Genomic DNA, 14,470 nt, shown 5'->3' with positions numbered 1-14,470 from the left:
GAGAGAGCGGCAGTATTGCCAACCCTTTGCTGTTCGCAATAAATTTAATGCTTTTTTATACCCGAAATACGAACATTTTTGAGTTTGGTGTTTATTCCTTTTTTTTATTTGAAGCTACCAAAATTGTAAGATAATAAAACAAATTTACATTTAAAAGAGGCTAAAAAAAGCACACTCTGAGAAGATTTCAGTACTATTAAAAATTTGTTGATTTTTATGAAATGTGATGTTTTGTAAGTGCAAATCTCATTATTTGCTCCTTATGAGGTTATGCAAGAATATTGCATCTACATCTTTCAACTCTTCTTAACATTTAATACCTTTTACAAATTTGAAAAATCCTTTGAATTTACTGAATCCGAAATAAAATCATAGAGGTGTATTCATAGTAAAAATAAACAAAAAAATTGCAGCAACGACCTTTTTGAAAAAGAAGTACCTTGTTCTTCCTTTTTTTAAGAAATTGTGTTAACATATATTTTAAATACAAGGATGGATTTTTAAAACTCTGTTTTTTTCACTATAGAAATAATCATAACGCATTTTTGTTTTTGAAACGCACATTTTAAAGACAATTTGTCACGTACACAGAGTTCTTTCAGTGACGGTGCAATAATTGCCAAATTGAAGGTTTCAGGGAATACTTGGGTTATGGAGGAATCACTTCGCACAACTGCTTAACGGTGGCAGTAGCTGCGTGGTCAACGAAGTTGAGACCGATACCCCAGTGGTGGACGACGGAATGGTCGTAATACCACCCGATCTTAAAGAGGTTCGAATGGCGATATCGCAGCTAAAAAACAACAAATCCGCAGGAGCCGACGGACTACCGGTAGAGCAATTCTCAGCTGGAGGCGAAGAGCTAGCACACCGCATGCACCAGCTGCTCTGCAAAATATGGTCGGATGAATGCAAGCCGAAGGACTGGAACTTAAGGGTACTCTGTCCAATCCTCAAGAAATGTGATCCTACAAACTGCGAATATTATCGTGGGATTACCCTTATTAACGTCGTATACAAGGTCTTATCGCGCATATTATCTGAGAGACTGAAGCCCATCGTCAAAGTACTGATTGGACTTATCAGTGCGGCTTAAGACCTGGTAAGTCTACTATTGACCAGATCTTCACGATAAGCCAAATATTGGAGAAAACCTGCGAACGACAAATCGACACACACCAATCCTTCGTCGAGTTCAAAGCTGCTATGTCTGACTTTGGTATTCCCGCAAAACTTATACGGCTGTGTAAAATGACGTTGAGAGCTACGGTAAGCTCCGTCGTGATCGGGAAGAACCTCTCCGAGCCGTTCGATACCAAACGAGGTGTCAGATAAGGCAATTTCCTTTCGTGTAATTTTTTCAATCTCCTACTGAAATCATACGTGCTGCTGAGGTAAACCGCTTTGGCACTATTTACTACAAAAGGGTCATGCTAGTGGGGTATGTTGACTATATTGATATTGTCGGCCTGAACAACCGCGCCACATGTTCAGCGTACACCAGCCTGGAGAAGGAAACAGATAAAGTGGGTCTTACGGGAACGAGAGTAAAACAAAGTACAAAGAATCCTCGCCTCTCGGACAACACGTCCCCGTTGGCAACCGCGAATTTGAAGGTTCGTTTATTTAGGAACCAGTGTAAACAACCAGAACGACGTCAGCTTAGGGATTAAACGAAGGATAACTCTTGCCAAAAGGTGTTACTTTGGGCTCAGTAGGCAATTGAGAAGTAGAGCTCTCTCTTCAAAAACGAAAACAACGCTGTACAAAAGCCTATCATCCCCGTTCTTGTATGTGTCGCAGAAGCTTGGACGATGACGACAACTGATGAGGAAGTACTGGGAGCGTTCGAGAAAAAAATTCTCCGAAAAATCATTGGACATTGGCGGAAATGAGTTCCGTATCCGATGGAACAGCGAGCATGAGCTATACCAAGATGTGGGCATAGTGGAACGTATTAAAATACAGCGGCTGCGCTGGCTTGGCAATGTCTGGAGGATGAACGAAAGTTCTCCGGCACGACAGTCCTTCCAGAGGGAACCCAGTGGTGGACGACGAGAAAGAGGAAGACCCAATCTCCGTTGGGAGATCAAGTGAGGAATAACCTAGCAGCACTCGGTATCACCAACTGGCGCCAACAAGCAGTGAACAAAGCTAGAATGCGCAATATTTTAGTTTCGGCAAAAACCGACATACGGTTGTAGTGCCATTTAAGTAACTAAGTAAGTAATAACAAAACCAAATTCTTTGATAAGTTTGAGCTCATAGTTCTATGAGCAAAGTACTTTCATTCATAAAACGAGCCGCCCATATGCCAATTTTCAACGATGACGAAAAATTATATCAAAGATTCAAGAAATCAAATCAATAGAATATTTCCTACAGAAATATTTGCCAATATTTGGTGAATCGTGAACTTATGTTATGTCGAATGATCGCGGCTCCGTATATATGTTTGCACCCATATATGTATGCAAATATGTCTTCTAAATGCTCAACAGCCACAGCTGTTGTGCGTTAAGTGCGCTCATGAGGGTACAGTAAGATGCAAAAGACAGCAACAAGTAGCTTATAAAAGAGTTCTCCCCCGAACATTTCCATAGGAGGAGAAAATTTCGAAAGAATTAGTTTATGTTGTCTGATAATAGGTAAATAATAAGTTGATGGCCTAGTCGCTAATGCTTTTTAATTTCATTGTGATTGTAATTCATTACTTTTCCAATTTTCAAATAAAAAAAAAAAAATAATAATTAGTTACTTGTTACTTTACTTATGTAGTTCTCCAATTGACAAAAAGTGCAGAAAAACATATGTATATAGCTGCAAAGTTAGAAACTTACTCTGAAATCAGTGTGCGGCTTATTTGGAGGTTACTGTACATACATTCAATCTTCAGATGAAGCCCAAAATGCCAAATATTTAAAATTGAAGCTTCTGTGCAGCGCTGTTCATAACAACAGGGACTAAAGCCGCAAATTGTTGAACTAATATTTTTCAGTCTTGAACATACTACATCATGGAAAAGACCTAAAAAGTTGTTTAAGTAAATTATGAAGCAATTTGGTTAAAGCTTGATAATTCATAATTTTTGGCACAATCATGTGCTTATGAATGTGCCCTGGATTTTTTGAGAAGTTTTGGGGAATCGTATTGTAATATTTTTGCTTCGGCAAGTGAACGCAGTCGCATATATGCATACACTCACACACATATACAAATTCACATATTTGAATTAGCATATGCCATCTTCCTGTGCCTGGTAATGAGGCAATTCTTTATAAATGATTTTGATTTTGTATTCAACAAAGTTTTAACAGAAGATGCCTTATATATATAATTGGCGCGTACACCCTTTTTGGGTGTTTGGCCAAGCTCCTCCTCCTATTTGTGCTGTGCGTGTTGATGTTGTTCCACAAATGGAGGGACTTACAGTTTCAAGTCGACTCCGAACGGCAGATATTTTTATGAGGAGCTTTTTCCTGGCAGAAATACACTCGGAGGTTTGCCATTGCCTGCCGAGGGACGACCGCTATTAGAAAAATGTTGTTATTTATTTTGGTTTCACCGACATTCGAACCAACTTTCTCTCTGTGAATTCCGAATGGTAATCACGCACCAATCCATTCGGCTACGGCGGCCGCATGTATATATAATTTTGGATGATTTGGAAAAAATTCAGCCTACAGCGTTAACATTATTTGTTTCTAATCACCAACAAATTCTAATCTACTGCTGCTAAACTTACATAATTCAGTCCCTTGCTGTTATTTTGTGGTGAAAATTGTGTATGTGGTGATTAATCTTCGTAGGACGAGAACCCTTCAAAATTCCATATGTTCCTGTCATTGAAACTTCTCTATACATTAACGTTCGCTCATGCGAACAAGCAGCTGCGGTTGTCGAGCATTTAGAAGAGATATTTACATACATATATTGATGCATACATGTGTACGGAGCCGCGGCCACTCGACTCGACAAAAATTCAAGACCCACCAAATATTGGCAAATATTTCTGTAAGAAATATTCATGTATTGACTATTTTGATTTGATTTCTTTAATCTTAGAATTAAAATTTTGTCATCGTTGAGAAAAACAGGCACAGGGGCGGCTCGTTTCATGAATGAAAGTACTTTGCTCATAGAAATATGAGCTCGAACTTATCAATGAGCTGGTTTTTGTTATTCTGTACAACATTTGAAACTGTTCAGCGTCATGGCAACTAGAATCATGCCCGCTACCGTTCCACCTATTAATGCATTTTGTTCTTGTAGTCGCTAGGCATAAAATTTTAGCTTTGAACGACATACACATTTAGAGGAATAAAGTGAGTGTCCTGTGTGGGCGGTTATATGTACATTCATATTTTTATACTAATAAGCATTGTTTTGCTGGAAGTTCAGAATACAAATATGTACGTACATAGGCTAAGGCATCAAGTGTACATACGCACATATAAATATGTATGTACATGCATATGCAAAATAGTTCATTCGGATATTTACTCCCTAATTATTGCATGAAATGTGATACGGCGATTCTCGTGAGGTAGGTCATGGCTGCTTCAGTACATACAAATGAGTACGTACATTTATTAAATATGCAATTGAACTTAGTTGTCCCATATGTATATGCAAATAGGTTTCTTTGAACTTTTTTTTTATTTATTTTAAATTTGAAAGTTTTATATTATCTAGAAAATACATATACATATAAGGTTTGATTGAAAAATAATGAGCCTTCCCGAGCGGAGCGTCTGCCAAGCGATCAACCGAATTGGCTGGTGGGGGACAAGGATCATTGGACCTTCCCCTTCCACTAGAAACCGGCCCCAGTTCGCTGGCATCAGCGGTGCAGTCAACATCGCTCCGCGCGTGAAAGCTGTTTTGAAAGTGTGTTAGGATTTCGCAGTGGCGAAAATGCAGCGATCGTTGGAGAAACGTTACTCGATCAAATTTTGCGTAAAGCTAAACAAAACGAGTACCGAAACCATTGGGCTACTCAAGGAGGCTTACGGGGACCAATCTCTGTCCAGTGCCCACGTAAAACGGTGGCAAAAGTCGTTCAAGGAAGCCCGGGAGGACGTCGAAGACGAACAGCGATCTGGAAGGCCTTCGACGACGCAAACAGACGAAGATGTGAACCGGGTTCGTGAACTTTTTGGCGATCCAAAAAACTGTGGCAGACGAATTGAACGCGATTCCGGCGGATGAGTTTAAAAAATGTTTCCTGCAGTGGTGTTTTGACGCTCAAGGGTCCTATTTCGAAGAATTTTAGTTGTATAAGCCAAAAAGGTTTAATAAAACTGCTTACAAAAAGTAAGGTTCATTACTTTTCAATCAAACCCTGTATATAGTATTCCCTGTAATAAAGTGTAAATTGAAAAAAAATTCGTTTGCCGAAGGAACAAATAAATGCATATTCAAATGCTGTCGGCAATTTGATTTCATACAGAAGCCAAAAACTGAGCAGAGCCAATGTAGTTATACATAATTCATTACAATCAGCTCTGTTAAGAACTTCCCCGCTGTCGAGTCGGGCGAGATGAAAAAGTATTTGCGGTATCACTTCATGTTTGACAATTCACACTATTCGTAGCCCTTCATACTTCTGTATACATTAACATTCTCTGGTATTTGTGCGTGAAAAGAAGGGGGGAAAAGACGTTCAATTTGTATGCAGGTTTAAAAGTCGATATAAGTTTTTGCATTTCAAATAATTTTTTTTTACGCTTTCTATATTTCAAAAGAAATTTCGCATTTCGCACATGAGTGGACAAATATAAACATTAATAAAATATGTATTGAAGAACTGAAAGGTTTGTTCCAAAGTCAGCAATCATTGTGGAAAAATAAGAGCGATAAATATAAGGACAGAAAAGTGAAATTAAAATCGTGGCAAATTATATTAGAAAATATAAGGAAGTAGACAAAAGCCCTAATATACAGGGTGAACGATATGAAGTGTTACCTATTCAAAACACTATAACTTTTTTGTGTCAAATTAGTTTTTATTGATTTCAAACACAAAATTGTTCAAAAATGATTACAATTTTAACATATATTCACTTTAGCTCGATATGACCACCTTTTGCCTTGACCATAGCCTTCAAACGGTCAAAAAATGAGTTTCATCTTGCACGAATGTGATCTTGAGGTATTTTGGCCCATTCTCGTATAATCGCTTTTTTAGCGCATCCATACTGGCATATTTTTTAGTCCTCACCTTGCTCTCCAAAATGGACCAGATGGAATAGTCCATCGGATTTGCGTCTGGCGAATTCGAAAGTCATTGTGTGGACAAAATGAAGTGTGGAACATGATTTTTTAACCATTCTTGGTTCACACGAGCTTTATGAGATGGTGCCGAGTCCTGTTGGAATGTCCATGGTCTACGACCGAAATGTTTGCGTGTCCACGGCTCTAAAGCAGCTTCTAAAACATTTTCCCGATAATAAGTCGTATTCACTTTGACACCAGGCTCGATAAAAACGATTCGAGAGCGTCCATCAGCGGTCACTGCGGCCCAAACCATTACTTGCAATGGGAAATTGCTTCGAGTGGCCATACGTAGGCTCAAACTCTCGTATGAGCGTTCGGCCAAGTAAACACGATCGTTTTAAGTGATTATGAACTGCTCAATTGGGACATTTTTTTCATCAGAAAACACAATGTTAGGAAATTCGCCACGTTCGTGCAAGCGCAACGACTCCTTTGCTCTTTCGCACTGAACTTTTTTTGCTGGGGTGAAAGATCGTGTGCTTTTTGGAACTTGTAAGCCTTGACTTTGGAGCTTTTTGAGGAGGAAAAAAGGCTCCTCACAAAAATATCTGCTGTTCGGAGTCGGCTTAAAACTGTAGGTCCCTCCATTTGTGGAACAACATCAAGACGCACACTACAAGTAGGAGGAGGAGCTCGGCCAAACACCCAAAAAGGGTGTACGCGCCAACTATATATATATATATAAACCTTGACCTTGAGCTCATTTTTCAATATGTGTCGAGTGCTGTCTTGCGAAATTTTCAGTTCTTTGGCCATTTTTCTTCCACTTCGACGTGGATTTCGTTCAAGTCGAGCCTTCACTTTCTGAACCATTTCTGGCGTTGTTGCGATTTTTTGGGTCAACCTCCATAGCGGTTTGCAATGCCACCAGTATCATTGTAACGTTTTATAGTGCGATATGCAAACATTTTATTCACTTTGAGGTGACTGAGCTTACTAACAATGGTTGGTTGTGATTTTCCAGCCAAATATATTGCAATCACACTATTACGTTTGAATACCATGACAGAAAAACAAAATTCAACAAAACTGAGACGCAAATGCTTTTGATGGCTTATAAACATTATATTGAACTGTCATTAGAACAATTTTGACGTTGATGTCATGAGCTGTTTTACAGATACAAGCAGTGTGAAGTTGGTAACACTTCATATCGTTCACCCTGTAGAAAGAGTGAAAAAAAAATTAATTGAAATCTGAAAACTCATTAATCGCAATGGTTGATAGTGTGACTAGATAAAAGATAAGTGAGTGAATTATTGAACTAATTAAAAAAAAATATATATTTTACACATTTAAAAACATCACATTTTAATCAGAAGAGGCTAGAAGAAAGAACCAAGACTCCAAGTTGCGAAAATGGTAATCTGGTCACAATTATCACCAATTGGGCTAGTGTAACGTCGCGAAAATCAACTGATAATTTCAAATTCGCTGCGAGCAAAGTAACGGGATCACCATAGGCGGCACCTCATTCTCTCCATCGTTCAAAAAATGTTGTCTTCAAAGGCGTTGCCATGGCAATAACACCTTTTTGTTATATAACGTTTCCACAGCAGTTTACTTTTGAGTTTGCTGCCGCTAGCGTGTTTAAGCGCAAACATCAGAGAAACATTTCCCAAATCCCATACAAATATCATAACAGAAACCCATTTTAAACCCCTCTTTCGGAGAGTAGTTGTGTTAAGTTTTCTGTATTTTGATAAAAAATTTTGGCAATAGTGATCATTTACTTGGATTTTTCTTATTTGCAGCTGGTCAGTATCATAATAATTCGGAAAAACTGAGTCCGAGTACACTTAAGTGGAATTAGAAAAAAAAGCTTCACTATTTCCAATATTAGTGGTACTTGAAATTCACCATAGATGGGCACTTTACAGTAGCAGTAAAAATACCACAAACATAATTTTTTACTGATTATTGGAAAAAAATTGTATTACCAGTAAACTTTTTTTGATTACTGAAATAAATATTTTTTTACAATAAAAATAATTGTTTACTGATTACTGGAAAAAATTACAGTACAGTTATTTTTTACTGAATTAATTGCAAATTAAGTTTAAGTATCAGTAAAATTTTACTAATGCAGTATGCCCATCTATGCTCTACGCCCATATCGATACCAAATGTGTAGACATAAGCTTTCTTGTGTATTCACTCTATCCCATATAAGTTTTTTGTCTTCGATAACTCCCAGTAAAATTGTCTGCCTAAAATTTCTGTGAAACCAATTAAACTTCTGTCGCGGACAATTTCCGAGAGAGGCACATTTGCTGATTGCCGTGTGGAATTTATTTTGTTCATTAACACGTCAACAAATTCTGGAGTGGCAATCAAATTTGTCCTGGTTGTTATGCCAAACAGTGTTTAATTAAGTTTCAATTTGAAATAATGAATTGAACAAATAACACAATATTATCCTTCCCTTGTTGTTGTAGTTGTTGTAACAGTACCTTTGCCCAGTCAGTGTAGCGTAATCACCGGTCGTCTTCATCTACCTCAGCTAACGGCAGGTCCAGGAAACTAGCTGTTTCGACGGGCTGGGTCCAGAGAGAGAGGGGTTAGATGAGTGGGTTTAGGGGGGCATGTGAAAAGGTGGTTAGTGCCGTGCGGTGTGCCTTCACATGCTGGACATATGTTCAGTACGTCGGGGTCGATTCTGGATAAGTAGGAGCTTAACCTGCTACAATATCCAGAAGGTAATTGTGCCAAGGTTACGCGGGACTCTCGGGGAAGTTGGAGCTCTTCGCGTGCGGTTGGTGGTGGTTGGATTCCGATAACGGCATTCGGGGGTCGGGAGCTTAAGACGGTGGTAAGAGTCTCCCAATGAATGTCGTTTATGGCCTGTCTGTACACTGTCCGATCCAGTAGCTGTCTGTTGGTTTTGTCTGAGATCTCGTCCGCGTAGTTGAGGAGATGACTCCTGATGTGCCTGGGAGGTGGCTTAGGCTCGAGCAGGTGTCTGCATGGGTGAGGCTGGCGGTAACACCCTAGCAGAAACTGCTTACTGAGCAATTTGTTATGCTTCTTAATAGGCAGCATTAGGGCCTCATCATGTAGATTTTGTATAGATGACATCAAAAGACATCCTGTCGCGGTCCTTAATGCAGTGTTGTGGCAGGTCTGAAGCTTCGTCCACTGCGAATCACTGGTTCCAGGCGACCAGACAGGCGCAGCATAGTTTAGAACCAGTCGGCCTATTGCTTTAAAAGTCGACAGTAACATTTCCTTGTCTTTGCCCCAAGTGCTGCCGGCGAGCGACTTGAGATCCTTGTTGCGATTCTGTACTTTAGTTGCAATAGCGGTTGTATATATGTACATATATCACAGAACATAAAATAATGGCTGGAGTTTAGAACAGTGCCGATCTTGGAATTTCTGGCAAACTATAATGTTTTTTTTAATGAAACTTGGTGGAGATGTTAGTGAGGTGTTAAGGAACACTCTTTATAACTTTAAATTAATCGGGAAATAATAATTTTTTAATTATTTACATTCAAAATGCCCTTGGGAACATCAGTATAATTTGCCACATTACACTCTATATTTTTTAACATTTCACTATAAATCACCAAATATACACTCACACGCGTGTTTTTACCGATTTTTATGCTAATATTTTAATTATATCTATTAAAATTAAATGCAAATACATTTGCCTATGCAATCACATTCCAATTTTAAGCGCGAATAAGAAGAAGATTGGAATGCCAACAGTATGGTGTTGCCGGATGCCTGCAAATGAAAACAAAAAATAAGTTCTTAAGTTTAGTCTTAATCATGGGGGTCGGGGTTATTGTGCCTCCTTATTACATACACGCATATGACGTTTTAATTTTGGGTTCAATGGTTTTAACACAGAAAGGAGTTTTACGCAAAAATACTGTGGATTGCGTAGCCGGAGTTGGACTGATGAGGGTTATTTTTTTGAAGCGCGGCCGAAGGCCGCCCACGCAAAAAGGAGTTCTACGCAAAAATACTGTGGATTGCGTAGCCGGAGTTGGACTGATGAGGGTTATTTTTTTGAAGCGCGGCCGAAGGCCGCCCACGCGAAAGGGAGTTCTACGCAAAAATACTGTGGATTGCGTAGCCGGAGTTGGACTGATGAGGGTTATTTTTTTGAAGCGCGGCCGAAGGCCGCCCACGCGAAAAGGAGTTCTACGCAAAAATACTGTGGATTGCGTAGCCGGAGTTGGACTGATGAGGGTTATTTTTTTGAAGCGCGGCCGAAGGCCGCCCACGCGAAAAGGAGTTCTACGCAAAAATACTGTGGATTGCGTAGCCGGAGTTGGACTGATGAGGGTTATTTTTTTGAAGTGCGGCCGAAGGCCGCCCACGCGAAAAGGAGTTCTACGCAAAAATACTGTGGATTGCGTAGCCGGAGTTGGACTGATGAGGGTTATTTTTTTGAAGCGCGGCCGAAGGCCGCCTACGCGATAAAGAGTTCCACGCAAAAATACTGTGTTAATCAATTTAATTACTTTATTATTTTTTGTGATACGCTTAATATCATTGTTTTTAAGTTTAAATGAGTTGTATGTTTTTATTTTCAAATTCATTTCTCAACTTTAAATTACAGCAAAAAATACTGCAGTTTTACAATGAACCTTCCACTGAACATCCCTGCGTGCGAACTTCGTTTTCATTTCAGGTGTATGGCAACACCAACTTTTCGCTAAATTATAGAACTTTAACATTAAATTACTTAAAAACTATAAGCCTCCGGCAGGTTCTGTTTTCAGTTTTAAGATGAGGATACACCCCTCTATCACCCCCTTTTTACCGTTTTTTCCAAAGCGATCGGCACTATACTAAATTCTAGCCAAAATAATTGTTTCAAAATTTTCTCCTACTATCGAAATATCCGGGAGATAACTCTTTTATAAGCTACTTGTTGCTGTCTTCTGCAGCTTACTGTACGCTCATGAGCGCACTTGACGAACAGCAGTTGCGGCTGTTGAGCATTTAGAAGACATATTTACATAAATAAATGGGTGCCAACACATATACGGAGCCGCGACCATTCGATATGACAAAAATTCACGTTTCACCAAATATTGGCAAATATTTCTGTAAGAAATATTCCAGCATTGACTATTTTGATTTAATTTCTTCAATCTTAGACGTAAAGATTGGTCACCGTTGAGAAAAATTGGCATATGGGCGGCTCGTTTTATGAATGAAAGTATTTTGCTCAGAAATATAAGCAACTAATCTGTTAATTGGTTTTTATTGCGCTGTACAATATTTGAACTTGTTCAGCGCCATGGCATCGAGAAACGTGGCCGCTACGGCTGCGCCTATAAATGTAGTTTGTTCTTGTAGTCGCTAGGCATAGCATTTTAGCTTTGGGCAACATACACATTTAGAGGAATAAAGTGAGTGCCCTGTGCGTGCGATTATATGTATGTACATGCATATGTGTATATTAATAAGCATTGTTTTGCTGGAAGTTCAGAATACAAATATGTACTTACATAGGCTAGGGCATCAAGTGTACATACGCACATACAAATATGTAAATATATGCATATGCAAAAGAGAATTGTTTTAGCATTTGTTAGGCAGGAATTCGATCATTCGGGTATTTACTCCCTAATTAATATATGTAAGTATAAGGACGCACACCAAAAATAGGAGGAGGGGCTCGGCCAAACACCCAAAAAAGGGTGTACGCGCCGATTATATGCATATATATATAGAAGTATAATAAGGCGATGCCTCGTGATGTAGGTCATAGTTGCTTCAGTGCATACAAATGTGTACATACATTTATTAAAGATGCAGTTGAACCTAGTTTTCCCATATATCTAATCTATATATATAAAAATGAAATGATGTTCGTTTGTACGCATTTTTTTGGGCCGATACGAGGCCAATTTTATTCGTTCTTTTTTCATATTATAGGGATCCACTAGGGGAAGGTTTTTAGCAAAAAAAAATTTCTTTTAAATATTTTCTTCATATAAAAAAAAGAAAAAATCAAAATATTGTACAAAACAAAACTTGCTCGATTCTTAGATTAAAGTAAGTTTCGAATCGACATTCATTTTATGTGTACAACTTTTTTTGAATTTTTCGTTATTGTATACAGAAATTTCAAATGATTCGAATGAAAATTTTTTTTTTTTTTATTTCTTCCATAAAATATTACACCTGTCGTTAGACAATAAGTAATTTGATTTACAAAAAGATGGAATGAGAGTGATATTGAAGGGCCAATGCCCCCAAGCTCATTTAGAAGAAATATATACATATTATTTAAAAACAAGTGGTTAACAAACAATGACATATACGATTAGTTGACAATTGATTACAAGGATTTTGCAAGATCTGTTGGTGTTTGATGGTTAAGCCGACTTTGGGTAGATTTTTCTTTATTTGGTAGTCATCATAGGATTTGTATGCGTTAATAGTCTATTTATGTGTCTTCTGCTAGCGCTTTGTATTGTTTCATCAATAGTATCGATGGTAAGGTCGCGATGAATATCTGCGTTAGGTATGTCCCAAGGTGCATTAGTTAAGGTCCTAAGTATTTATGAAAATAATGTTTCAATTCAATTGAGCAATGCTTTCTTTGACCAATTCTATATGGAAATGAATGCGTTTGCAAACGATGTTTTCGGCTATGAACAAATGTTGGAATCGAATGAAAAAGGAAAGAAACGCGAAATGATAAAAAAAATTCTTGGAAAATTTAAAATGAATGGTGCTTCATTGGAAAAATTCAAAGGTAATAAGAACATACACAAGATAAAGTTAGAATTCGAATTTTTAGATTTATTTTGTTTATTTCTCATTTTTTCAGAAGTACACCACACAACAACTCATTCCAACTCTGATTTTGAAATCCTGTTGGAATTGGTGATCGATAATTTTGTCACTATAATGGTCAATGGAAATTTGCGTGTATCAGACCCTGCATATTATTTACCATATCAACTTTTTATGGAACATATGGACCAAATGAACACAAAAAAATAATTTAGTTTTGTTTTGATTTTTTGCAACATTTTGGTTTTCAGTTAATACAATAAAAACAATACTGTTTTTTCGTGAACACAAAATTCTAAATTTATTACGTTGTTTGTTTAGAATTTTTTTAGAAAAAAAGTAAATTTTTTGGTTTTGAGGAAATTTGTTTATTGTTGCTATTTGTGAAAGCGTAGATATTTGTAAGTATTTGACTATAATCCTAAAAGTTAATGGAATACCACTATGACACATAGAAAACATTTTTTCAAAGGGGTGTTTTTCGAAAATTATAAAAAAAATTGTTTTCAAAAATTTTGAAGAAATAAAGTAAAATAAAAAAATTTCGAAAGCATGAAATTTTTTCAAAACCAAATTTTCCTCAAAAAGATAAAAGAAATTTCTTCGAAGAGGTGTTTTTCTAAAATTACAAAAAAAAAAAAATTTCAAAAATTTTAAACAAATAAAATAAAATAAAACTTTTTCAAGGGTATGAAATTTTTTCAAAACAAAATTTTCTGAAAACCAAACAAAATTAAAAAGAAATGGTGTTTTCAAAGCATTTCATATTCCACTATTAATAGAGAATACATTTTTTCGAGGGGGTGTTTTTCAAAGCGGAAAAAAATCTTTTTTAACAAATCAATTTAAACTTTTACAAAAGTATGAAATTTTTTCAAGAACAAAATTTTCTCAAAAACGTTAAATTAAAAAAAAATAGTTTTTTCTGGTCAAAGGACGTCAATGATATAAATTCAGCTATTTTAGATCAAATACCTGGTGACATAGTTGCGTATAAGTCAATGGACACTATTACTGATCAAGATGAGGTCGTAAATTATCCAACTGAATTCTTAAACTCACTCGATTTGCCAGGCTTACCACCTCATAATTTACGATTAAAAATTGGAGCACCGATTATTATGCTGTGCAATAGTAATGTGCCCCAACTTTGCAACGGTACCAGACTCGCTGTGAAGAAGCTAATGGGTAACGTTATCGAAGCAACAATTTTGAAAGGGAAGTACAAAGGAGAAGACATTTTGATACCCTGAATTCCACTGATTCCGGCGGATTTACCATTCGATTTCAAACGTTTGCAGTTCCCTATTCGCCTTGCCTTCGCTATGAGAATTAATAAGGCGCAAGGACAGTCTCTACAAATGTGCGGTATTAATTTAGAATACCCAATTTTTTCTCATGGACAATTGTATGTAGC

General features: G+C 37.3%; 1 protein-coding gene across 1 annotated transcript in view; it reads left to right on the top strand.

The window, feature by feature from the left end:
• LOC128869262 (tau-tubulin kinase homolog Asator-like) overlaps positions 1-12,991 on the top strand; it is a 59,734-nt gene extending 46,743 nt beyond the window's left edge. The window contains exon 7 of the mRNA XM_054111800.1: positions 12,938-12,991. Within this exon, the coding sequence (XP_053967775.1) occupies positions 12,938-12,955 (18 nt within the window). The 3' untranslated portion in view covers positions 12,956-12,991. The remainder of the gene's footprint in view (positions 1-12,937) is intronic.
• The last annotated feature ends 1,479 nt before the right edge of the window (positions 12,992-14,470 follow it).

This window comes from Anastrepha ludens, chromosome X (assembly GCF_028408465.1).
Source record: "Anastrepha ludens isolate Willacy chromosome X, idAnaLude1.1, whole genome shotgun sequence".
Taxonomy (NCBI): domain Eukaryota; kingdom Metazoa; phylum Arthropoda; class Insecta; order Diptera; family Tephritidae; genus Anastrepha; species Anastrepha ludens.
This window is presented reverse-complemented; position numbering and strand designations above follow the sequence as displayed.